Source organism: Mobula hypostoma, chromosome 11 (assembly GCF_963921235.1).
Source record: "Mobula hypostoma chromosome 11, sMobHyp1.1, whole genome shotgun sequence".
Classification (NCBI taxonomy): Eukaryota; Metazoa; Chordata; class Chondrichthyes; order Myliobatiformes; family Myliobatidae; genus Mobula; species Mobula hypostoma.
Genome location: NC_086107.1, coordinates 81,982,443 through 82,007,723, shown reverse-complemented (window position 1 = coordinate 82,007,723; position 25,281 = coordinate 81,982,443). Strand labels below are relative to the sequence as shown.

The 25,281-nt window shown below is 41.6% G+C and overlaps 1 protein-coding gene across 3 annotated transcripts in view; it reads left to right on the top strand.

The window, feature by feature from the left end:
• LOC134353874 (MOB kinase activator 2-like) overlaps positions 1-25,281 on the top strand; it is an 82,271-nt gene that overhangs the window by 33,159 nt on the left and 23,831 nt on the right. For 2 of the 3 annotated variants that reach the window (XM_063062370.1, XM_063062372.1), the window contains exon 1: positions 10,573-10,779. The exons of the other annotated variant lie outside the window; for it this stretch is intronic. In XM_063062370.1, coding sequence (XP_062918440.1) covers positions 10,736-10,779 — 44 coding nt within the window. In that variant the 5' untranslated portion in view covers positions 10,573-10,735. Of the gene's footprint in view, positions 1-10,572; positions 10,780-25,281 lie in introns of those variants that run through there. 3 annotated transcript variants of the gene reach the window in all.

Genomic DNA, 25,281 nt, shown 5'->3' with positions numbered 1-25,281 from the left:
CCCATAGCTTACTGAATAAGTAAGTATACTCACTTTGCCCTGTTTTCTGTCCTTGCTTGTATGAAGGTAAGGACAGAAAACGCCCTCTGCCACCTCCAGTTTAAATTCCATGCGGAATATTTTGGAGAATCAAGGACCAAGAACCAAGGTGGCTTACCTATTTATGCAAGTACTTCTCTGACAATAGATGTGTAACAGCCCAATGTAACATTGTATGGAAATATAAGATAACACTGACGCAGTCATGTTTTATACATTTAACAAGGTGCTTTATTAATGCAACAGAGTTAGTCAGTTTTTCAATGTTCGTCGTCAGCCAGGTCATACTGTCCGTGAACTCCCTGTCGGTTGCCTCTATACGCTCCAGTATTTGTTTTTTTCAGTTTTAAGTCCTCCTGCGCGAGACCCAAGAGCAATTCCTTTTAAGTTTTTCTAGTCTGTAACTGGACAAACGCACGCCAAGTATACCGTTTCCTCTTCGCTTGTTTTCTGTGTGTCCTGCGCATGCCCAGTAGGAGGAGATTCGCCCAAATATCCGTCTAATGTGGACAGAGATATTTTGAAAAACGCTTAGTGTGGACGCCTGTCATTTTTACTCGAAACTGGCGTTTTCAAAATTATCCGGCGTAGTGTGGACGTAGCCAAAGAACGATCCAACCAAGACCTCAGCAGTGGAGCTGGCAAAAGATGATGACACGTTACAATGGCAGTGAAAATGGAGGATGGCTGCAGCAATGAAGGGTCCCCAGTTGTCTTTCACTCCATGTCACCGTACACTGACCCTGATCTGTCAAGGACCGTGTGGTGACTCCCCACGCTTCAGCCTCCCCGCGTTAAACAAAGTCACGCACAGACATTCTCCATTAAGGCAATAACCTTTTAGGAGAACATCATTCTCAAACCAAGTGATTGCACATGTACTACTACATAAAGTGGATTGAACCTGTTAAGCAAAGTGAAACTTTGTATTACAAGATCTTTCAGTAAACTGGCTTTACTGCACTCCATGCCCAGTGATACCTACCTGAAATAGCAACCTCAAGACAAAGATGCTGCAAGCACACAGCATGTCTTTCAGTTCCTAAAACAAGTAAAGGGCAAGTTGATGCTGACCCGCTGAGGATTTCTAGGAAATCCTTCCTTTATATCAGCCTTGCAGCATCTGCAACAATTTCTTTTTCACAGGGGCCATTGGTCCGTTTGTCTTGTAGGTTACTCTTGCTGCTTGTAAAAAAGCATCTGTTTCACATCTTCTAGCACTGGAGTTAACTGAATACTCAGTGATTCAGGGCTGGTCAGCACAGTGATTTATTGTTGGAAGTCCCAGGGTCAGATTTGCCTTCATTAGCAATGTAATTACTTTATGATGTCACTAGCTCTTATACATGACTGGTTTATATTGCAGCTTATATCTGCTTTGCATCCCACCAAGACACTCTGTTTTATGGGGAAAAATAAATTCTATAGTTCATGGTAACGTTGAGGTATATTTAAAGTAATGCTGATCAGATGGGATTGAACATGGGTTAGGGTAAAAAAGTTTGTTTGTTGTATTTTATTTAGAGATTCAGCACAGTAACAGGCCTTTCCATCCCAACAAGCCCATGCTGCCCAATGCTATCTCTGACGAGTTTGTATGTTTCCTCTGGATCTCCAATTTCCTCCCCCAGTCCAGAGGAGTACTGGTTGTTAGGTTAATTGGTGATAGTAAATGTACTGTGATTAGACTCAGGGGTTGCTGGGCAGTGTGGCTCAAAGGGGCGGAATGGTCTTTTCTGCACTGTAGCTCAATAAATCAATAAATTACACCTTTATGACTGATTAACCTAATATCTGTACATCTTCGGAATGTGGGAGGCTTCTCACGTGTGGTTATGGGGAGAACGTACGAACTCCTTACAGATAGTGGCAGGAATTGAACCCAGGTTTCTGCACTGTAAAAACATTACGCCACTGTGCCGTCCCAGTTTGCTGCATTTAAAGTTTAATTGTCCTTTTTTATAACTATTGGCTATAAATGTAAGAATGAAAAGGCCTTGTTTTTTTTTGTTCTTGTAAATATTTCTCTTATTATGAATAAAGTTTATTTTGATACAAAAAAAGATCTTTAACTGAGATGATAGCTTCATTTATGTGACTAACCTCAAAGAAATTATGAAGCTGGCTCAAAGTCGTTACTTACTTTTACTTGTGTAACTACAGTGCTAATCAAGTCAGCATCTGTTGACTCACCAAGAAAAGAACTGGGTTAGATTCAGAAAGCTTGTATTCAATTCATCCTTGTCACAATCTTGTGTATATTCTGTGCCAGAATGAATTTAGCTTCAATACATTTTATGTGCCTAGTCTCTGCTTTCCCACATGTGATATGGTTGCTTTTTAGTGATGCTCCCTTAATAGGAGAGTTCTATCTCAAAGTAAATGTCTATTTGTTTGGACTGAAGCTATCACAATTGAAGAGGTGTGAAAGGCTATGCCCTTGGGGATGGTTTTCAAGCAGCAAAGGTGATCTGAAGCAAAGAAATTGTTGTTTTGTACTGTGTATAGATTTGAATTGCACTGTGGGAGATCCTCTGAAGATTGGTGCTTCATTGTGTTTTCATTCAGTTCTTGCTTTCTTTTTTAAGTTGTTACCTTACCAGCACTGTCATTTTTTTCTGAACTATGCGAAGAACAAAGACTCAAAAGGCTGATGTAGCATGTTCTTTTCTCTGCTCGCATGCTTGTGTGAAGCCCTGACCTGCCCAGATATTTGTGTGTTGATAGGTTTGATTCTTGCAGTCAGTGAACAAAGATGAAATGATGTGCAAAATAGTTATTGTGTTGGCAGTTATTGAATATTGACTACAATATAGATCATTTTCTATCAAAATGCAGAGTCATTGCAAAGAAAGGCATGTTGGTTAGCTTTAGATAATACAAATGAATAAATTCACATTTGTTTAGAAAATTTAATGCCGATCTGGTATTTGCTTTGCGCACACATGTATTGGTCAGTTTGTCAAGATGGCACCAGTGAACAATGCGACCAACAGCGATGTCCTGCTGACATGCCTGAAAACTGGTGTTTATTTTTTGCATAAAGTTTAGTACAGACTGGGCAGCTAATGCCCTAATTCTATTCCTGTGTCTTTATGGTCTTATGTTCTTGGTTAATCAGGGTGTCAAAGGTTACAGAGGGAAGACAGGAGGTTGGGGTTGAGTGGGAAAATAAATCAGCCATGATGGACCAGACTCGAAAGGCCGAATGGCCCAGTTCTGCTCCTGTGTTTTATGGATTAGCTTCCCAGATAGGGCTGCCACAAGCCCCAAAAACAAGCCGATTTTAAAGATAAAGGTTAGCTTTGTCACATGCAGATCAAAACATTCAGTGAAATTTGTCATTGGCATCAAATCAAATCAGTGATCAGTAGGTGCTGGGCAACCTACAAGTTTTGCCGTACTTCCGGCGCCAATGGAGCATACCCACAGCTCGTTAACTCTAATCTGAAAGTTTTTGGAATGTGGGGGGAAGCTGGAGTACCTGAAGAAAACACATGTGGTCACGTGGAGAATATACAAACTACACACAGATAGTGGCGGGATTTTAACCATTGAACCTCAGTCTTACAGCTGCTTCTGTAAAGCGTGCTAACCATTATGCTATCGTACCGCCACAAAATTTGCAAATACAAGAGATTCTGCAGATGCTGGAAATCCTAAATAATACACACAAACTGCTGGAGGAACTCAGCAGATCAGGCAGCATCTACTGAGGGGAATAAGCAGTAGACATTTTAGGCAGAGAGCTTTTATCGGTCCAGAAACATTAACTGTTTGACAAGTTTGACTATTACAATTCTTCCATAAAGGATCTGCTGTAAACTCTTGGTTTCGCGTCTCTTACTTCCTGCCTAGCCAGGAGCACTCTCTGCATTGACTACGCAGAATTTCAGTCACACCAAAACAAGATCTATTATAATTGTTCCACACTTTTCTAATAGGCGATCACTCTTCATCACTTCAACATTAGTCACTCTCATTACATAATACAGTGCCTTGAAAAAGTATTCAGCCCCCAACCCTTTGTTCACATAAATGAGTATTATAACCTTAATCTTACTGATCGGTTTAAACACGGCTCTCCAATGGCTTACTGAAGTTCAGGTTGATGAAATACTTCAGATTCAGGTTTATCATCACCGATGTATACAATGAAATTTGTTGTTTTGACGCAATGCAGTGCAAGACATAAAGTCCTAACCAATCTCAGCTCAATTTTGGTATTTACATTTTTGGACTAAAGTGATGATGAATCTGGAGCAGACTTGATGGGTCAAATGGCCTAATTCTGCTTCTATGGCTTATGGTCTTTCCACAAAGCAGGTAAGTGGATTGTATTGAATAACTTGGTAGAGGAATGGTTAGTTATAGATTCTTCAGTAATACAGCCAGCATTTTATCTTGTCGCATAACATTTGCTGTATCCCGTGCAATCAGCCATTTCAATTTTAGGTGGAGCAAATAGAATTGGCTAAAGATGCCTTCAACCTGCACACTGGACCACACCAGTTTTGTGGATGGGAAAGTTCCAAGTCCACTCATTAGCAGTTTAATTGATCACCATACAATGAAATTGCAGCAGTTCTAAAGCATTTTGAAACACTTTGGTTGATTAAAGCTTAAAGATTAGTTTTATTTGTTAGATAAACCTTGGAACGTACAATGAAATGCCTCATTTCGTCAACAACCAGCACAGTCTGAGGATGTGCTGAGGGCAGCCCACAAGCATTACCATGCTTACGACACCAGCATAGCATGCCACAACTAACTAAACCTAGCCTGTACATCTTTGGGATGCAGCTGGAAACCAGAGCACTTGGTGGAAACCCATGTGGTCCTGAGGAACATATTACAAGCTCTTTACAGACAGTGATAGTCATTAAGCTCCTTATCTTTTGATCGCTGGCACTGTAAAGTGTTGTGCCAACTGCTACGCTGTCAAAGCCACAGGCTGCTTTCTATGCAACCTGTGATATGGGAGAAAGCTAAATCTGGTCAGTGTCTTACACAGAAGTTCAGAGACCTGGGGCTAACAGTCGGGCCTCTGGAGTAACAATCTAGAGATCCATGTTGAAATTCCACCAAAAGACTAATCTTAGTAATGATATTCACAAAGTTACTGGATTGTTAAAAAAAATCTACTGTGTTCAATTAAGTCACCTTCCTTGTAGCTTATGTGTGACTCCAGACCTGCCACAATTTGTTTGTGCCTGAAACTATGTAGCAACCACTTAATTGTACTATAGCTGCAGTGTCGAAGTGGGAAAAGAATAAATCTGTAGACGGACCACTTGGCTGAAGGCGCACACTTAATGATTCAGAAACAGTTCTTCCCCACTGCCATCCGATTTCTAAATGGACATTGAACCCATGAACACTACCTCACTTTTTTAATATTATTTCTGACTTGCACTATTTTTAATCTAGCTATTTAATATACACATATACAGTGTACTTACTGTAATTGATTTATTTATTTTTTCTTTCTATACTATCATGTATTGCATTGTACGGCTACTGCTAAGTTAACAAATTTCATGACACATGCCGGTGATAATAAACCTGATTCTTTTCCGTAGCCATCAATTCCCCAATATTTCAAACAAGGTAATGTAGGTATTTAAAAACTTACATTGATCTGACCTTCATAACCCTCTTAAATAGAGGATTTCAGAGATTCCCCACCCTCTACAAGAAAAATTCCTATACCTATCAGTTTTAAATGACCATCTTCTTTTATTGAAAGCATGTTGATTTCACAGTGATGGAACTATCTCAGCATTACCTTGTTATGCCCCCTTCAGATCATATGCATTTCAGTAAGATACCCCCACCCCCAATTCTTCTAAAGTCTAGAGATTACAGATCAACCTCCTTTAGCTGTGTGTAATAGAGCAACTATCAGGGGTCTGTGGACTCCAGGTCTGCTGCAGGAGTTCCCAACCTGGAGTCCACAGACCCCTTGCTTAATGGTATTGGTCCATGGCACAAAACGGTTGGAAACACCTGGCCTAGCGAATCTCTATTGAGATAAACTTTGATACTAAGCACTAAATACTTGTCATTGTACCTGTGATGGAGGAAGTGAATTTTAAAGGGGATGCTAATCAAGTGGGTTGTTTTGACCTAGGTCAACACAATAAGTGCTGGAGAAACTCAGTAGCCCATTTCTGCCCATAGATGCTGCCTGATCCACTGAGTTTCTCCTTCGCCATATGTGTTGCCCCGATTTTCCAGTGATATACAGTCTCTCATGTTTTGACCTGGATGGTGCAATGGAGCATTTCTCCAGGCAAGTGGTGTGTATCCCATTACACTCCAGATTTCTGCCTTGCAGTTGGTATTAGGCTTTGGGGCATCAGTGTTGAAACAGTTGCCTCAGCACTGATCTGCTCTGAAGCCACAGCATTTATGGCTTGTCTACACAAGTTCATTCACCCTCCAGGATTCAGATGAATTTATCACACGTACATTGAAGCACACAGTGAAATGCTTCATTTGTGTTAACTAATACAACCTAAGGATGTGGTAGGAGCAGTCACACATTCCAGCAGTGCCCACCATGTTTGCAGAACAGCAGCAAAACAAGCCTTTTCCTCTTCCCCACCCACACAGACAGTACTCCGACCTCAGGACAGGTTGTCACCAGACCTCCAGTCGACACGCAGGCATCAGGTCTCTGACTTCCTCAGAGGAGTCGCAGACCCAAGGCTTCAGACATTAGGCTTCGACTTCCAGATTTCTGACCTTCAGGGTTTGATCTTCAGTATTGACCCCAGGACTTTGCGATGACTATGAATGAAGACCCAGGATGAGGACTCTGAATTCCAGGCCTCGGCTCTGGATTCTCCGATGACTTGGACCCCGAACGCTAGGCCTCTAGGATTTGATGATGGCTGTGCTGTGTTAAGGGCAAGATGATTTAATATCCTGTTCTTGAATGTTCTATTCACCCAAGGCCAATTTCTATTAATAAAACCAATAGACTTTTTTTGTACAATGTTTACAGTTCTTACTATCCTGTAAATCTAACATAACAAATTGATTAGACGGGCGGCAGTGTAATGCTTCACGACGCCAGCATTGTGTTCAAATCCAGGCACTGTCTGAAAGGAGTTTGTACGTTCTCCCCATGAACCTTGGGTTTCCTCCGGGTGCTCCAGTGTCCTTCCATAATTCAAAAGCATACAGGTTGGGTTAGTAAGTTGTATGCATACTATGTTGGTGCCAGAAGCATGGTGAAACTTGCGAGCTGCCCCGCCACGTTTTCGGACTGTGTTGGTCATTGACAAGGCCAATGCATTTCACTGTATTTTTCAATGTTTCTATGTTTTTCTGACAAATAAAGCTAATCTTTACTTTATGCAAAATGCATGATCTTGTATTTAATAACATTGAATTACAGCTGCAACAATATTCCTTTTTGTTATTTTCTTTTTATCCTCTAATGAATGAACTATACCACCTGTTTTGGCATCCTCTGCAAATTTTACACGGCTCCCTCTGGGCCAGCATCCAAGTTGTTGATAAGCACAGTGAACTCTCTCTTTCCCTATTCTTTCTTTGGGCACCATGATGTGGTGACTAATGATTTGTTTAGCAGTTGAAGAATATTTATCTAAATTGCAGATGGCACTTATAGAATAGCCCAATTAACAACTTCTTGAATAATGTTGTGATATGTACTGCAGGCTTAAACCTCAAACACTATAGTGCAGACATTTCTGACTATTTGGAAAGCCTTGAGTTTGCCTAAACTTTTGTGCTCTATCATTAGAGACAATGACTGAACACATTGTTCCCCTTTCCCTTCTCCTCACCTGCCCATCAACTCCCTCTGGTGCCCTTTCTCCCATGGCCCACTCTATCAGATTTCTTCTTCTTCAGCCCTATATTGTTTCTACATATCACCTCCTATCTTCTTACTTCACCCCTCCCCTCCTCCACCCACCTACCTTTCTCCCCTCACCTGGCTTTACCTAACACCTTCCAGCTTGACCTCCTTCCCCTCCCTCCCCCACCTTCTTCTGGCTTCATCCCCCTTCTTTTCCAGTCTCAGCCTGAAATGTCAATGGCTTATTCCTCTCCGTAGAAGCTGCCTGACCTGCTGAGTTCCTGAAGCATTTTGTGACTATTTCTCTAGATTTCCAGCATCTGCAGAATCTCCTGTGTTTACATTGATAGTCCAGCATGTTGAGAAGATGTCTTACAGATGAGTTGAGTGAGAAATTTTAACATGAGCAATTATTGCTAGGAAATAAAGAAAGATATGATAGTTTGTGACCTTTTTAGTTGTCTTTTACTGCCCACAGAATCATCTCTGGGCAGTTAGAGACAAACTGCCAGCAGGAAAGTGATACAGCTAGAATATTCTTCCCAACCCTTTAAGTCTAATCAACTCCATGATAACTATGAAACTTTATGTGGGGTTTCCACACAGGTCAGAAACTGTTTTGGCTCTCACATGATAGAATTTATCAAGTCATCATTAATGTACAAGCCAGCTATCTGTTCCTTCATCCTGCATAATTCTCAGACCTTACATAACCTCTAATGATGACTTCTGGCATTTGGTTGCCATCTTCAGAAAACAAGTCCTGCAATACAGTAAAGAATTATTGTTAATTATTGTGCTCTGAAATGTTTCTTGAAAAATAGGTGAAATTCTGGTTTTAGGGTAAAGCATAATGGGATAGCAGTGGTTAAACTTCAGTATTATGGTGTACTGGGGCAATTGTAGACCTTACTGAACAGAGATGTATAGAGCGAATGTTGGTGGGAGAAAGGATTACTCTTTATATGATGCAAGCAAGTTTTCCAGGTGTATAATATTTATGGAGAGGAATGAACTGTTAACGTTTTAGATCGAGGCCCTTCATCAGGAGCCCTGACCTGCACAGTTCCTCCACTATTTTGAGTGTGTTACTCTGGATTACCAGCATCTACCGAAGCTATTCTTTATGAGATTGCTTTCATGGTGCCAATATCTTAAATTCCACGTGGCAACAAGAGATTTGATGACTTTTTAGAGCAGCTTGTGGTTGAATCGGTTGATGTTGTGCAGTTAGATTTTCAGAAGGCTTTTGACAAGGTGTCACTCATGAGGTTGCCTAACAGGAATGCCACAGTAGTGTAGTGGTTAGCATGATGCCATTACAGCTCAGGGTAATCCAGATTCCGGAGTTCAATTCTGGCACCATCTGTAAAGAGTCTGTACGTGGAATGTGTATGTTTTCCTCAGGTACTCCAGTTCCCCCCACAATCCAAAGACATACCTGCAAGTTAACTGATCATTGTAAATTGTAACATGATTAGGTTAGAGTTAAATTGGGGTTGTCTGGGGTGGCATGGCTTGAAGGGCTGAAAGAGCCTACTCTGTGCTGTATCGCTTAATAAATAAAATTGGTCCATGGTATTACAGGAAAGGTACTAGCATGGATAGACCATTGGCTGATTGGCTGAGGTTTCACTTGAAGTATTGTGAACAGTTTTAGGCCCCTTGTATGAGAAAGGATGTACTGACGTCGGAGGTTCACAAGAATGATTCTGGGGATGAAAGGCTTATATCGTATGAGGAGCAATTGATGACTCTTGGCCATTACTCGCTGCAATTTAGAAGAATGAAGGACGATCTCACTGAAACTTATCAAATGGTGAAAGGTCTAGATAGAGAAGATGTGAAGGTGATATCTCCTATGGTGGGGAAGTCTAGGACCAGAGGGTACAGCCTTAGAATAAAAGGACTTCCATTGAGAATGGAGATGAGGAGGAATTTCTTTACCAGAGACCCGTGAATCTGTGGAATTTGTTGCCATCGGCAGCTGTGGAAGCCAGGTCATTGAGTGTATTTAAGGCAGAGGTTGATAATCAGGACGCAAAAAGTTACGGGGACAATTCAGGAGAATGAGGTTGCATCAGAATCCGGTTTAATATCACTGACATATGACGTGAATGTTGTTATGCGACAGCAGTACAATGCAATACATAATAAAAACTGAGAGTTACAGTAGTTTAATTAAGTGGTAGAGGTAGTGTCGATGAGTTCATTGTCCATTCAGAAATTTGATGGCAGAGAGGAAGAAGCTACTCCTGAAAGGATGAGTATGTGTCTTCAGGCTCCTGTACCTCCTCCCTGATAGTAGTAATGAGAAGAGGGCAAGTTCTAGGTGTTGGGCATCCTTACTGATGGATGCCGCCTTTTTGAGGGATCGCTTCTTGAAGATGTCCTGGATGCTGGGGAGGTTAGTACATGATAAAATGGTGGAGCAGAGTCGATGGGCCGAATGAATCGCTTCTGCTCCTATGTCATATGGTCTTATTTTCTACGGTAAGAGTGCCTCTTTTATACAATTAATAGCAGCGTATTCGTTGGTTTTGTTTTGCACCCGTCCGAGGAGCCCAGGATTACTCCTTTGTGTTGGGATAAACTAGTTTGCAGACGCTCCCTAAGGCCTTTGTGTTGTCGTGGCAGCAGCAGCAGCCCGTGTCGCTATTGGCTCTCTTTGGAGTGTTCCTGGGGAGCCGGTCCTATAAGCACATCAAATGCAGTCAAACTAGTTTGCAGAGTGGCTTTAGCTTGGAGAGGGAAATACTTTGCACGGGCTATTGTGTATTCTGTTGTTGTTTGTGTCAGTTTCCTACAGTCTGGCCATTGAGTGAAGTAGCGGGGGTGGGGGCCCTGGAGCAGTGCAGGATGGTCCTACAGGCTGTAGGGAAGGCACTGAGATACAAGAAAAGGTAAGGAAATTAACAAAATAAAGGGATTGTTTCTGAATTAGAATGGATGAGAAGCAAACGAGCGTTGTGTTAGTAACTTTGAATTATACTGCAATCTTAAGGATCCCAATTCCTGATCTTTAACCCCTCAAGCCCCAAATATCTGTGTTACAGTCATGTCGTGAAACCTCTCATTTGAAGTATAAAAATTCTTTGTCTTCTCAGCTTTTCTATCTATATTTTAATTGTCTTTGGGAAAAGGAAGTTAAATGGGAGGCTAGAGAAAGTTTGTTCCTGGGTAATCATAATTTGCTAAAGGAGTTTGGAAAATGGCGTGCTACTGTAATGGTTCGAGTTGTGTTTGCTAATTGTTCATTTGAGTAGCTCACTGAGAATATCTGGTAGGCACGCTGAATGTAGCCATTGATTCAGAAAGGTGAAAGCAGGTGAGTGCAAGATTTACAGCTCTCTTAGACTCGGCTATTGGAGTGGAGTTTGTATGAAAGAAGTTTGAGTTGAAGTTTGTTCCCGGAAAAGACCAAAGGTCTGCTGCATTAACAGTTAAAATGATGGCTGGATGGAGTTAAAAGCTCATGGATAATTGTTGTAAACTGACCAAGATCCATGGAATCCTCAGCATGTAAAAGCGTTTAAAAGCATTTGCCTAACTATTCTGCGTTTCCAGTGGCAACCCCCCCCCCCCCCCATTTGTCTGTACTTGCTGGAGTTTAGAAGAATCCGGGGGGGGGGGAACCTCATTTTAAAACCAGTCGAATATTGAAAGACGTAGAGTAGTCATGCGGCAAATGTTTACTATAGACTAGAACCACAGGGCACAGCGTCCAAATAAGGATGAACCTTTAGAACCGAGATGAGGAGTAATTTCTTAGCCTTTTGAGAGGAATAATCAGCAATAGTGGAATGACCAGCAGATTTCTGGGCTGAATGGCCTAAATCTGCTCCTTTGACTTTTGGTGTTTTCAAACTCCATTGGCTTATGAGATGCTCTTCATTTATGAGGCAATTTTCACTTTGTAGGATTCCATAAACATTCAGGAGGAATACTGAAGATTTCATTTTTCTTAGCCAGTGATTGTAAAAAAAATTGTTCACCTGTGTAGGACATTGAAGTTGACCCTCATCTTATGTTTTACCAAGTCATCAGTTGGGCAACCAGCAACCCAGAGTAAGGATCCAAAATAAAATCCCTAGCCAGCCAGAGAACTGTTCCTAGTCTGACTGGAGAGTCCAGTCAAACAACTCACTAAACAAGCCCAGTTAAGGACCAGTTAGCACAATCCCAGTTTGCCACCATCTTGGTACATTTACCTCAGGTCCATTCTGTTGTAAGACCGTAATTAGGCCATTTGCCCCACCAAGCCCTCTCCACCATTCCATCATTTGTTTATTTGGAGATAAAGCGTGGAATAAGCCCTTGCGGCCCTTCAAGCCACACCTTCAACAACCCATGATTTAACCCTAGTTTAATCATGGGACAATTTGCAATAACCAGTTAACCTACTAACAGGGATACTTTTGGACTGTGGGAGGAAACCCACACGTTCCACAAACTCCTTGAACTTCGAACTCTGATGCCTTGAGCTATAATAGTGTCATGCTAACCATTATGCCACTATATCACCCAAATCAGTCAAGGCTGATTTAATATCCCTTTCAAGCCCTTCCTCCTGTCTTCTCCCCATAAACTTTTACACCCTTAATAATCAGGAGCTTCCTTTAAATATTTCCAATGACTTGGCCTCCAAAGTCAACTTTGGCAATGAATTCCACAGATTCGCCACCTTCCTGCTAAAGAAGTTACTAAAGGGACATCCTTGTATTCTGAGGCTGTGCTCTCTGGTCCTAGACTCTCACTATTGGAAGCATCCTTTCCATGTCCATTCTCTCGAGACCTTTCAATATTCAATAAGTTTCAGTGAGATCTCTCCCCCTCGTTCTAAACTCCAGCGACTACAGGCCCAGGGCCATCACAGGCTTCTCATACATTAGCCCTTTCATTCCATGATCAGTCTTGTGGGCCACCTCTGGACCCTCTTCAATGCCAGCACATTCTTCCTTCGATGAGCCCAAAACTGCTCACAGTACTCCAAATTTAACTAGCAGTCTAGGGGAATAGTTATTGATAGCTTGTGAACCCTACAAAATAGCTTTATTTAACATTCATATACAGCACACTTTTTTTGCAAGTGTTCTGTATTAAAAAGTTTAAAATGTACAGGAAGTTGACTGAATTCAGATTCAAATTTTGTTGACTAAGGCTGAGGGAGTAGATGGTGAATAATTTTTTCAAATCTTTTAGTTTGTGGTGGCTGTGCTTTACGAGTTTTTTTTATTAAGCAGATCCATATGCACTTTAAAAATGTTACTGGCTGAAAAGGTGATTGCCTCGATTAAAGTAATTTGAAATCTCAGTATAATTCATGTTCCTCTTGCTATGAAATGGCAGCATTCCCTCCTTCAAAACCCTCTTCTCATATTGGCCAACTCAATTAAGTCCTTTTAATAAAAAAAAGATCAAAATACAATCAGGAGTAGGCCATTGGGCCCTTGTGTGTTCCACTGTTGATTAATTTTATGGCCTCAGCGCCACTTTTTTTTAGCAAATATATCTCTCAATTACTTTAATATCCAATTTTTTAAAAAGTTTTTGTCAGCTACTGAGCTTCTGCCACACACATAAAATGCTGGAGGAACTCAGCAGCGTGATATGGAGGAAAATGAGCAGTCGATATTTCGGGCCGAGACTCTGTACTGGGACTTTCTGGATAAAGGTTAACCGAGTGAAATGTTGACTGTTCATTTCCCTCCATAGATGCTGCCTGACCTGCTGAGTTCCTGCAGCAGTTTGTGTATGTTGCTTGAGATTTCCAGCATATGCAGAATCTCTGTGGCTAAGCCTCTACAGCGCTTTTGGGCAGAGAGTTCCAAAGCTTCTGGGTGAAGACGTTTCTACTCGCAAGCTAGCTGAACTTAAAAAAACAAATTTAATCACGAAAGAGCAATAAATCCATTGTTTTCTTTACAATAATCTGTGTGGTGGCACAGTAACATAACTCTTAGTGAAAGCCAGCGATCACTGATTAGGGTTCAATTCACGCTGCTGCTTGTAAGGAGTTAGTACATTCACCCTGTGACTGTAAGACATAGGAGCAGAATTAGGCCATTCAGCCCATTGAGTCTGCTCCACCATTCCACCGTGGCTGATCCTGGATCCCACTCAACCCCATACACCTGCCTTCTCGTCATGTCCTTTGATTAGATTATGAGGACACTCAGTCCTCGTTTATTGTCATTTAGAAATGCATGCATTAAAAAATGATACAGTGTTCCTCCAGAATGATATCACAAGAACACAGGACAAACCAAGACTAAAACTGACAAAACCACATAATTATAACATATAGTTCCAACAGTGCAAAACAATACCGTACTTGATAAAGAGCAGACCATGGACACGGTTAAAAAAAAAAGTCTCAAAGTTCCGATAGCCCCATCACCTCACGCAGGCAGCAGAAGGGAGAAACTCTCCCTGCCATGAATCTCCAAGCGCCACAAGCTTGCCGTTGCATTGGAAGCACCCGACCGCAGCCGACTCTGAGTCCGTCCGAAAACTTAGAGCCTCCGACCAACCCTTCGACACTGAGCACCATCCTCTGCCGAGCGCTTCGACCCTACCCCGGCCGCCGAGCAGCAAGCAAAGCTGAGGACTCGGGGCCTTCCCCTCTGGAGATTCTGGATCACACAGTAGCAGCGGCAATGAAGCAGGCATTTCAGAAGTTTCACCAGATGTTCCTCCGTGCTCTCACATCTGTCTCCATCAAATCAGGATTGTGCCCGGCACCCTACTTGACAGATAACGTCATCACCACCGGAGCGGCCGCTGCGAACTGTGTTGCGCCGCCATCTTCTCCTCCTGCCATGACTGATTAAGAAACTGTCAACTTCTGCCTTAAATATACGCACGGACTTGGCCTCCACCACAGTTTGTGGCAGAGCATTCCACAGATTTACTCAATTTTGAGACTGTGCCCTCTACTTCTGGATACCCCCACCATAGGAAACATCCTCTCCACACCCATCCTATCTAGTCCTTTCAACATTCAGTAGGTTTCAGTGAGGTTCCCCCCCCCCCCCACTTTTCTAAATTGCAGTAAATACAGGCCTAAAGCTGCCAAATGCTTTGATTCCAGGAATCATCCTTGTAAATCTCCTCTGGACTCTGGACTCTCTCCAATGACGACACATCCTTTCTGAGATATGGGGCTCAAAACTGTTGACAGTACTCTTAAGAGTGGCCTAACTAGTGTCTTATACAGGCTCAGCATTATCTCCTTGTTTTTATGTTTTATTCCCCTTGAAATAAATGCCAACATTGCATTTGCCTTCTTTACCACAGACTCAACCTGTAAATTAACCTTCTGGGAGTCTTGCACAAGGATTCCCAAGCCTCTTTGCAACTCTGATGTTTGAACCTTCTCCCCATTTGATAATAGTCTGCACTATTGTTCATAGAAACATAGAAAACCTACTGCACAATACAGGCCCTTTGGCCCACAAAGCTGTGCCGAACATGTCCTTACCTTAGAAATTGCCTAGGGTTACCCATAGCCCTCTATTTTTCTAAGCTCCATGTACCTATCCAGGAGTCTCTTAAAAGGCCCTTTCGTATCCGCCTCCACCACAGTCGTCGGCAACCCATTCCACGCACTCACCATTCTCCGCGTCAAAAAACTTACCCGACATCTCCCCTGTATCTACTTTCAAGCACTTTAAAACTGTTCCTTTTACCAAAATACGTTATCATACATTTCCCAACACTGTATTCCATCTGCCACTTTTTTGCCCATACATCCAATTTGTCCAAGTCCTGCTGCAATCGCATTGCTTCCTCGACACTGCCTACCTCTCCACCTTATCTTCATATCATCCACAAACTTTACCACAAAGCCATCAATTCCATTATCAAAGTCTTTGACATGCAATGTGAAAAGCAGCAGTCCCAATACTGACCCCCGAGGAACACCACTAGTCTCTGGCAGCCAACCAGAAAAGGCCCCTTTTATTCCCACTCACTGCCTTTTGCCTGTCAGCCATTCTGCTATCCATGCCAGTATCTTTCTTGCGACACTATAGGATTTTACCTTGTTAAGCAGCCTCACGTGTGGCACTTTATCAAATGTCATCTGAAAATCCAAGTAAATAACATCCACTGCCTCTTTTTTGTCCACCCTACTTTTTACTTCAAAGAACTCTTAACAGATTTATCAGGCAAGATTTCCCTTTACAGAAATCATGCTGACTTTGACTTATTTTATCATTAGTCTTCAAGTACCTCAAAACCTCATCCTTAATAATAGACTCCAACAGTGTCCCAGGCACTGCAGTTAGGCTAACTGGCCTATCATTTTCTTTCTTTTGCTGTGTCTTCTATAGATGTACAGTGGAGAGCAGTCTGACAGGCTGTATCACTGTCTGGTATGGGGGTGGGGGAGGCTACCGCCTTTTCTTTGTTCTCCATTACTACCTCACCGGCATCATTTTCCAGTGTTCCAATATCAACTCTCACCTCCCTTTTACTCTGATAAAACTGAAAAAAAATTTGGTATACTGCTTTATATTATTGGCTATGCCCTCGTATTTCATCTTTTCCCTTATCGCTTTTTTAGTTGCCTTTTGTTCAATTTTAAAAACTTCCTAAACATCCAATTTCCCACTCACTTTTGCATACCTTATATGCCTTTTCCTTGGCTTTTATGCAGTCCTTAACTTCCTTTGTCAGCCGCAGTTGCCTACCCCTGCCATTTGAGAACTTTTTCCTCTGAGGGACATACCTATCCTGTGCCTTGTGAACTATTCTCAGAAACTTCAGCCTCCTCTGTTCTGCCGTCATTCCCACCAGTATCCTCCACCAATCCACTTGGGCAAGCTCCTCTCTCATGTCTCTGTAATTCCCTTTATTTCATTGTGGTACAGATACATGTGAGTTACGCTTCTCCCTCTCAAATTGCATTATGAATTCAATCATATTATGATCACTGTCCCCTAAGGGTTCCTGTACGTTAAGCTCCTCTATGGGTTTCTTCCAGGTGCTCCTATTTCTTCCCACATTCCAAAGATGTGTGGGTTAGTAAGGATTATGCTATGTTTGTGCCAGAAGCTTTGAATAGTCAATGCTTCAGGCAGTAAACTTTCGTCCAGAGAGTCCTGATGAAATTTGATTTGATACAAAGGACACATAAATTGTATGTTTTGGTGTACATGTGACAAATAAAGCTAATCTTTATTTTTAACCCCATATACATACCATTTCCCTTTGCTGTCCCTACACAAGTACATCAAACTTATCTAAGCTTTCTGCAACAACGACCTTTCTTGGTAACTTATTCAGCAGTCTTAGCCTGTGGGTGAAAATTTCCAGGTGGTTTTCTTACTGCATCAGTTTCCTAATCTTCCATTTGTTTTAAAGCAGCTTCAGCATCCAGACCTTGTTCCTTTTGTGTTAGTAATGGTGGTGTCAAGGCAAAAAATGATTATGCTTGCTTGATAATAGATCATTATTTTAAAAGTCATGAAGCAGGTGACACATGACGAAACTTTCAAGTGTGTTATGTCTACATAATAGATTTCATAATTGGCTAGTAATCCTAAAATTGTACAAGGTGTAAATCTCAATGGGAGTGCATTTCAAACTGTATGTCAGAATTTCTGCTTAAAGTACAGCAGCATTTCTGATGTGACATTTGGAACTGAAGCAAAAAAGACTCAAGCATTACAAGCTGCAGACTCCTACTTTGTCAAACTTTAATTAGTGCTGTTAATCTGGTTAGTAATATTGTAATATACAGAACGGTTAATATCAGGAACGGCTGATGGCTCTGGGGTTGTACTTGCTGGAGTTTGGAAGAATGGGAGAGGGTGGAAATCTCATTGAAACCTATTGAATATTGAAAGGCCTAGATGGAGTGGACATGGAGAAAATGTTTCCTGTAGTGGGCGAGTCTAGGAGCAGAGGGCACAGCCTCAGAATAGATTGATGTCCCTTTAGAACAGAGATGAGTAATTTTAGCAGGAAGGTGGTGAATCTGTGGAATTCATTGCCACAGCCGGCTGTGGAGGCCAAATCATTGGGAATATTTAAAGTGGAGGTTGATAGATTCTTAATTAATAAGGCTGTCAAAGGTTACAGGGAGAAGACAGCAGAATGGAGTTGAGAGGGATAATAAATCAGCTGTGATGGAATGGCGGAGAACTCGATGGACTGAATAGCAAATTCTGCTCCTATGCCTTTTGGTCTGTGTCATCATCTTACCTTGTCACTAAAATCCATAATAGCCAGAAAATCACCCTGGTATTATGTAACTTAAATATTATTGACAGCCTGTATACTTTACTTTTGCACATCCAAACTGACAGCTTTACTCTCTTAAAATCCTAATAATGACAGTTGCTTATATAAAGTTAAGTAGAATAACCCAGGTTGGAATATGTACATCTTGCAGTTCAGGTCTTCTGAGAACCTGCACAGACCGGTTTATGATCGACTTCCTCCTCAATGGTTTACCTTTGAACATGCCTGAAGATCTTTGCTTATGGATTGATGTTCTCAATTGATTACTTAAAGGAAAATACACCCTTGTTTATTAGTGACATTTTTTCGTTAACTCTTAAATTCCTTCTGTATTTTTCCTTCATCTAAACTTTGGAATGAAAAGTAATAATTGCGCCTGTTTTATGGTGTCTAACATGCACAAAGCATGTTAGGCCTGATTTAATAACAGCCTAAAGCTGATCTGTGTAGATCTTGACCCTGCTTCTAAACCTGTGGCTTCATTAATACATGCTTGCATAATTTCCAACTAACCGGTTTTATTTGTTTTGATTTAAGTACAGTATTCAATAGTATTGGATCTGTGGCTGAATTCAGACATACAAAATTCTTTGAAACATGCAGAATTGTACTGGGTCTTTCAGGGATTATGTTTCTGCACGTTGCAAGACCTGGAGTCAGAGTCCGAAAGCACAGGTCCTCTCTGCTTTATCAAATGACTGACCTATGTACAGCTGGAACGTACAAACATGTGTTTGGGAGTCAGGCAGGAAGGATTTGTTAGTTTTTGTAGTCATTTTTGTCCTCCTGGGTCTACGGCAGGGATTCCCAACCTTGTTTTATGCCATGTACCCCTACCATTGTGTGGCACATGGCCAAGTTGTTAGGGTGTTGGGCTCACGATCTGAAGGTCGTGGGTTTGAGTCTCAGCCAAGGCAGCGTGTTGTGTCTTTGAGCAAGGCACTTAACCGCACACTGCTCCAGTCCACCCAGCTGTAAATGGGTACCGGCAAAATGCTGGGGGTTAACCTCGTGATAGACTGGCGTCCTATCCGGGGGGAGTCTGGTACTCTCAGTCGCTTCACGCCACAGAAACCGGCATAAGCACCGGCCTGATGGGCCACAAAGGCTTGGGACAGACTTTGACTTTGACCCCTACCATTAACCAAGTTATCCATGGAGCCTAGGTTGGCAACCCCTGGTCAATGGTCTTATTTCCAATTTGGCAGCTGTCTGGGCTGCCAACAATTAATAGGAACAGTACTCTGTCATAACTTGAGGGTCAGCCATTTAGGTCTTGGAGATGAAAAACTCTGAAGAGGTCTGGAGGCTCAGTTGCTAAACATATTCAAGATTGAGGTTGGAACATTTTTGGATATATTAAAGAAATCAAGCAACATAGAGATTGTTTGCAAACATGGCGTTAATATAATAGATCAGCCCATGTTTTATTGAATGATAGACTTAGCATGAGGGGATGAATGGACTCTTCCTCCTTTCGTTTCTTGCATTGAGAACGATGGGGCTGGTCTCTCCAGAGTTGAGAAGAGTGAGAGTGTTACTGTTTCCTATAACTCTACAATTATTGGCCACTGCCCTATACCACACACTTGCTATTGCTAACTTCCTTTCCACACTTGGCTCACTCCCAAAACACAACCAGGATTCTACTGCCAACCAGAGAGCTCAACTTGACACGGAGGATGTTGGCAGCTTGCCCTAAAATAGATACCCGATGTGTAAATGCTAATTCCTGGCGATCCTTGGGTCAATTTTGGGCCCAGACCTAATTCCACCAGGAAGTATCTTCACTGATACCACATCCCCACATGGCTTGCGGAAACTCGCTGTCAAATTCTGCCACGGGTAATGGTGTCATAGCAAAGGAGATGCAAGCATGTAGATTTGAACTGCGCCTCAAAATGGGCTCAGGATCTTTTGTATCACTCCAAAACATAATCCTAGATCTATAAAGAGATAAAAGATAAGTAGCTTTATTTGTCACGTAGACATCGAATCATGCAGTGAAACGTGCCGCTTGTATCAACGAACTGCACAGTCTGAGAATGCGCTGGGGGCACCCCATAAGTGAAACCAAGCCTTTGGAAGTAATATAGCATGCTGTCAATGTACTATTCGTTCATATTAGGTAGAAACAGGAGGTCATGGGGAGAACCTACAAACTCCTTGCAGACTGTGGTGGGAATTGAACCCCAATTGCTGCCGCTGTAAAGCATTATGTTAAGTGCTTCACTGCCATGCTACCTACTGTGATCTGTGAGTTAAGGAAAGGCCTTGCCAGCTTTCCTGCTCCTTTTCGTATTCGGTATGTATTCATTGTAATGTCCCACTGCAGTTTAAAGAATGTTTGCCTGCTGTCATATAATGCCCATGTGAATTCTGTATCATAGAATCTATGGAGCCATGTTCTAAGGTACTGCATTAACAGAAGTGAAAATGCTGATGAATAAATAAAATTGTTACATCATAACCAGCTGAGCTATCCCATCCCTGAATCACAACCTTGCTTGGTGACACTTACTGGCAAATAGTTTGTAGGAGTTGCAGGAACTTGAAATCATTCATTCCTTAGGATTAAGACAGCTAAGCTTCCTCAAAGTTTTCCTTTATGAAATGCAAAGAAGGCTCTGCAGCCCTTCACGTTATTTTTTTAAACAAAATTGTCTAACCCTCTAGGTAGACACCAAATCCCTTTGCCCAAGGGAGTTTATACCCACTAAGACAGGTTTGGGCCAGATGTTGAATCCTAACTGGCAGTAAGCAGGCGGTGGAATAGACAAAAGTGGGGCTGAGTGTCAAAGAGCAGTGATTAATTATGGAATGCAGCAAGCCTGAACTAGTAAACCTGTAGCACCCCCAGGGAATTTTGTGCACTGTATGTGAGCAAGCTGAAAACAACCTGCTTAAGGTAGCTGTCTCCAGCTTCTGGCAGGTATTCACTTGTTTACCCTGCTTTCTTTCTATCCCTCTTTTTATACCTTTCCTCTCTTTCCTCTTCTCATCCTACTTAATTTTCTATTTTTTCCCTCTTGCCTGAAACAACCAAATTCTATTCTCGACCCTCTAGCTAGCTTTTTGTGCTGACATCAGTGTGTCTCCAGAGAAGATGAAACAACAGAAAATAGTAATAACTGACAATTAAAAACATTTGTCATTTGGTAGGGGAGAGTAAATAGCAGTGGCTTCAGCAGTTTAGTGGTCAGACTCTATCATTAAAATTTAATTGATGCCTCTGTTTTAAAATGAAACACAGCCCCATTCCTGTGGCGATAGTCATAAGTAGTTGAGGTCGGTCACAGATTGGGCGTTGCAGTTTGTTGGGAATTGGAGCATGCAGAACAAAGCATTCAGGTGCGAAAATTCCCAAAACTGAAATTAGGATCACAAAGTCAGATATAATGCAAGTTGAAAAGTGAAAGTAATTTATTATCAATGTACGTATATGTCACCATGTTGAGGAAAACAACAAAATACAATAGAAATTATGAAAGCTATAATAAACAAAGACTGGTAAACAACCAATGTGCAAAAAGAAGACAAATTGTGCAAATAGATTTTAAAAATATGCGAGTACTAAAAACATGAGTTGTAAAGTACTTGAAAGTGAGCCTATAGCTTGTGGAATTAAACTCATGCATGCAAGCTTGATTTCAGCATTTAAGTGAAGTTTGAATAGGTGCATGGATGAGAGGGATGTAGAACAAAAGACCCAAATTTAAATGGGTTTGTTTTGTAATCTTTTATAACCAGGAGCTAGGGCAGAGGACAAGGTCTGGGTGGTCAGTTCTGTCCATCTGTTGACATTGCTTAATTTAAACCATTCTGTCTCACTGGGTGCCTGTCAATGGCTTTAGGATTAGCATTATTTGTCACATGAACATGGAAACAGTGAAATCTGTTACTTGTATCAACAATCAACACAGTCCAAGGATGAGCTGGGGGCAGCCCGTAAGCGTTGCCCACAACTTACAGAGCATGCCCACAACTCACTAACGCTAACCCACGCATCTTTGGAATGTGGAAGGAAACTGGTGTACCCAAAAGAAACCCATGTGGTAACAGGGAAGGTCATATAAGCTACTTCAGACAGCAGCGGGCATTGAACCTCGATCACTGGCACTGTAAAGCGTTATGCTAACTGCTGCATTACCTTTAAAAAAGGGAATACAATGGATTCCAGTTAATTGGGGCACATTGGGACCAGTACAATTTGACCCAATTAAGCGGCTGCCCCAAATATCCAATAGTGGACTGCCTTCATCCAATGCTTTCAATGATTGCATCCTCCAAATCTTCATTTTCCTTGTAACATTCAAGATGACTGTTGATATCTTCAAATTTGTGGTACTTGAAGTAGTGAAATTGTTTCATTTTCACTCCCAGCAGTTTCTTGCATCTCCGGTGTCAATGCTTGAAGCCATAGTGGGCAAAAGAGTTCTGAATTGTTTCTTCTGCTTATTTCTTGTCAGCTGTTAGGGACAGAAATCACTGCTTTTTGAACACAAACACACGCAACTGATGCTAGTTAGAAACTGTTGTGTAATGGCCTCCTGTCGCAATGAAGCAGCATAGGGTCCCAAATAAACTAAAGGAATTATAAGATAGAGGAGCACAATTAGGCATTTGGCCCTTGGAGGCTGCTCGAATTTTCCTCTCATCCCAATCTCCTGCCTTCTCACTGTATCCCTTCTTCCTTGACCAGTCAAGAATCTGTCAACCTCTACCTTAAATATACATAAAGACTTGGCCTCCGCAGCTGCCCGTGGCAAATAGTTCCACAGATTCACCCATATCTGTCTAAAGAATTCTAAATGGATGCCCCTCTATTCTGACGCTGTGTCCTTTGGTCTTAGACTCACCCACCGTATGAAACATTCTCTCCACGTTCACTCTGTCGAGGCCTTACACTATTCGATAGGTTTCAATCAGCTCAGCCCGCATTCTTCTGAATTCCTGTGAATACGGGCCCAGACTCATCAAACACTCTTCATCTGACAAGCCATTCAATCCTGAAATCATTTTTGTGAACCTCCTTTGAACCATCTCCAGTTTTAGCATGTCCTTTCTAAGGTAAGGGGCCCAAACCTGCTCACAATAGTCCAAATGAGGCCTCAATGTTTTATAAAGTTTCAACATTATATTCTTGCTTTTATATTCTAGTCCTTTTGAAATGAATGCTAACATTGCATTTGCCTTCCTCACCACAGACTCAACCTGTGAATTAACCTTCGGGGAATCATGTACAAGGACTCCCAAGTCCCTTTGCATCTTGGTTTTTTTTTGTATTTTCTCTCCATTTAGAAAATAAGTCAACTCATTGACATGCAACGTAAAAAGAATCTGTCCCAACACAGACCCCTGTGGAACACCACTAGTTACCATTAGCCAGTCAGAAAAGTCTCCCTTTATTCCCACTCTTAGCCTCCTGCCAATCAGCCACTGCCAAATTATCCATGCTAGTATCTTCTCTGTAATATCATTGGCTTGTAGCTTGTTCAGCAGCCTCGTGTAAGTCCTTGTCAAAAACTTCCTGAAAATCCAAGTACACAACATCAATTGATTCTCCTGTGTCTATCCTGCTTGTTACTTCTTCAAAGAATTCCATCAGAGTCCTGGCTATTTTCTCAATTAACTTCTGTTCTTTCAGAGTTGTTCCAAATGACAATTGCCCTGTTTAACTGATGGCCCAATTAACTGCAGCCCACCATAATTTTGTACTTTAAATTGAAAGCTCCAGAATCTTAACAAGTGTTGCAAAGGAATGGCAGTACATCCAACTTGGGGTGACCTGTGTCTTAGAGGAGAAATGGTAGATTTGTTTTTTATTATTGTGTGCTTCCCAATAGTGATGGCCTTTTGAAAGGTCCTGATAGGATATTGCAATGCACACAAAAGCCATGGTAGCCCAGTTGTAAACAAAGATTTTAATATAGCAGATGAGATGAGTGAAGAAGGCTCTTTGCCCTTCAGAGGTTCCCAACCTGGTGTCCATGGATCCCCTGCTTAATGGTTTTGGTCCATAGCATAAAATAGGTTGGGAATCTAGTGAATGATTTTAGTTACTAGTTTCTTCTGAGCTGATGCACTTTCAGTCTTCCACCAACAGACTGGAAGTAAGTTAAATGTGTTTATAAACAACATATCAGTACATACCATACAAATGCCTCCCCACCCCTGTGCATAATGTCTTCTGCCTGTATCAAACCCTCCCCTCGTCTGCTGCTTTTCTCTGCAAGATATTGGTAATTTTTAGTCTAACTAATGGTAGCTGTGGGTGGTTGAAGTTGGAAACCATTGTTGTTTACAGTGGATCACAGTGAGGCCAAGGACATGGACATTTATCCAGAATGGAATATCATTATTTATTATTTTAATTTGTATATGTTCAGTATGAAATATATTTGAGATAGCCAAGAGATCAAGGTGGTGCTTAAACTAAATTTTGAATTAGCTTTAGAAGTTGTGTGTGTGGCCTTGCTAACTCTTGCTGACAGCTGCTTGCTGCTAAAGCTGAACTGATGCTTTTTTATAGTTACTCAAGCACTTGTTCATTGATATCTCGACCTACTTGGGTGTCATTTTGCTCCTGTGAATATTGCATTGAGGCAATTAGCCAAAGATAATTTATGGTTTTTGTAAGTGTACAGTGCAAACAGCAGACATAAAACATAAAGACATATAACAACTTAAAAGCATTGTAACTAGATTTTGATTATCTTTGTATGCCAACCCCAACACAAATGCACTACAAGATACTTAGTGGAAGGGGTATAGTTATGCTACAATATTGACCTTGGTTAGTGAAGAGTAAGGTTTTTTCAATGCATTTCTGGTGCTGCTTCACATGAGAGAAAGCCAGTGTTTATAGTACTGAGCTCCCAGTTTCAACCACATCTTTGGTCACTGTGTGAGTAAAGTAAAATTTGAATTGTTTGAGATTTCACTGTCTAGAAATGTGAATTCCAAGCAGTACCTTGTGTGGGCAAAGTCGAGCTTGTTGTGCTGGGGGCACAAGTGTCATTATGCTTCTGATGCCAACATGGCATGCCCACAATTTACTAATCCTAACCCGGTCATCTTTGGAATGTGGGAGGAAATGAGAGCACCCTGTGGAAACCAACGCGGTCTTGGGGAAAGACAGCGGTACGAATTGA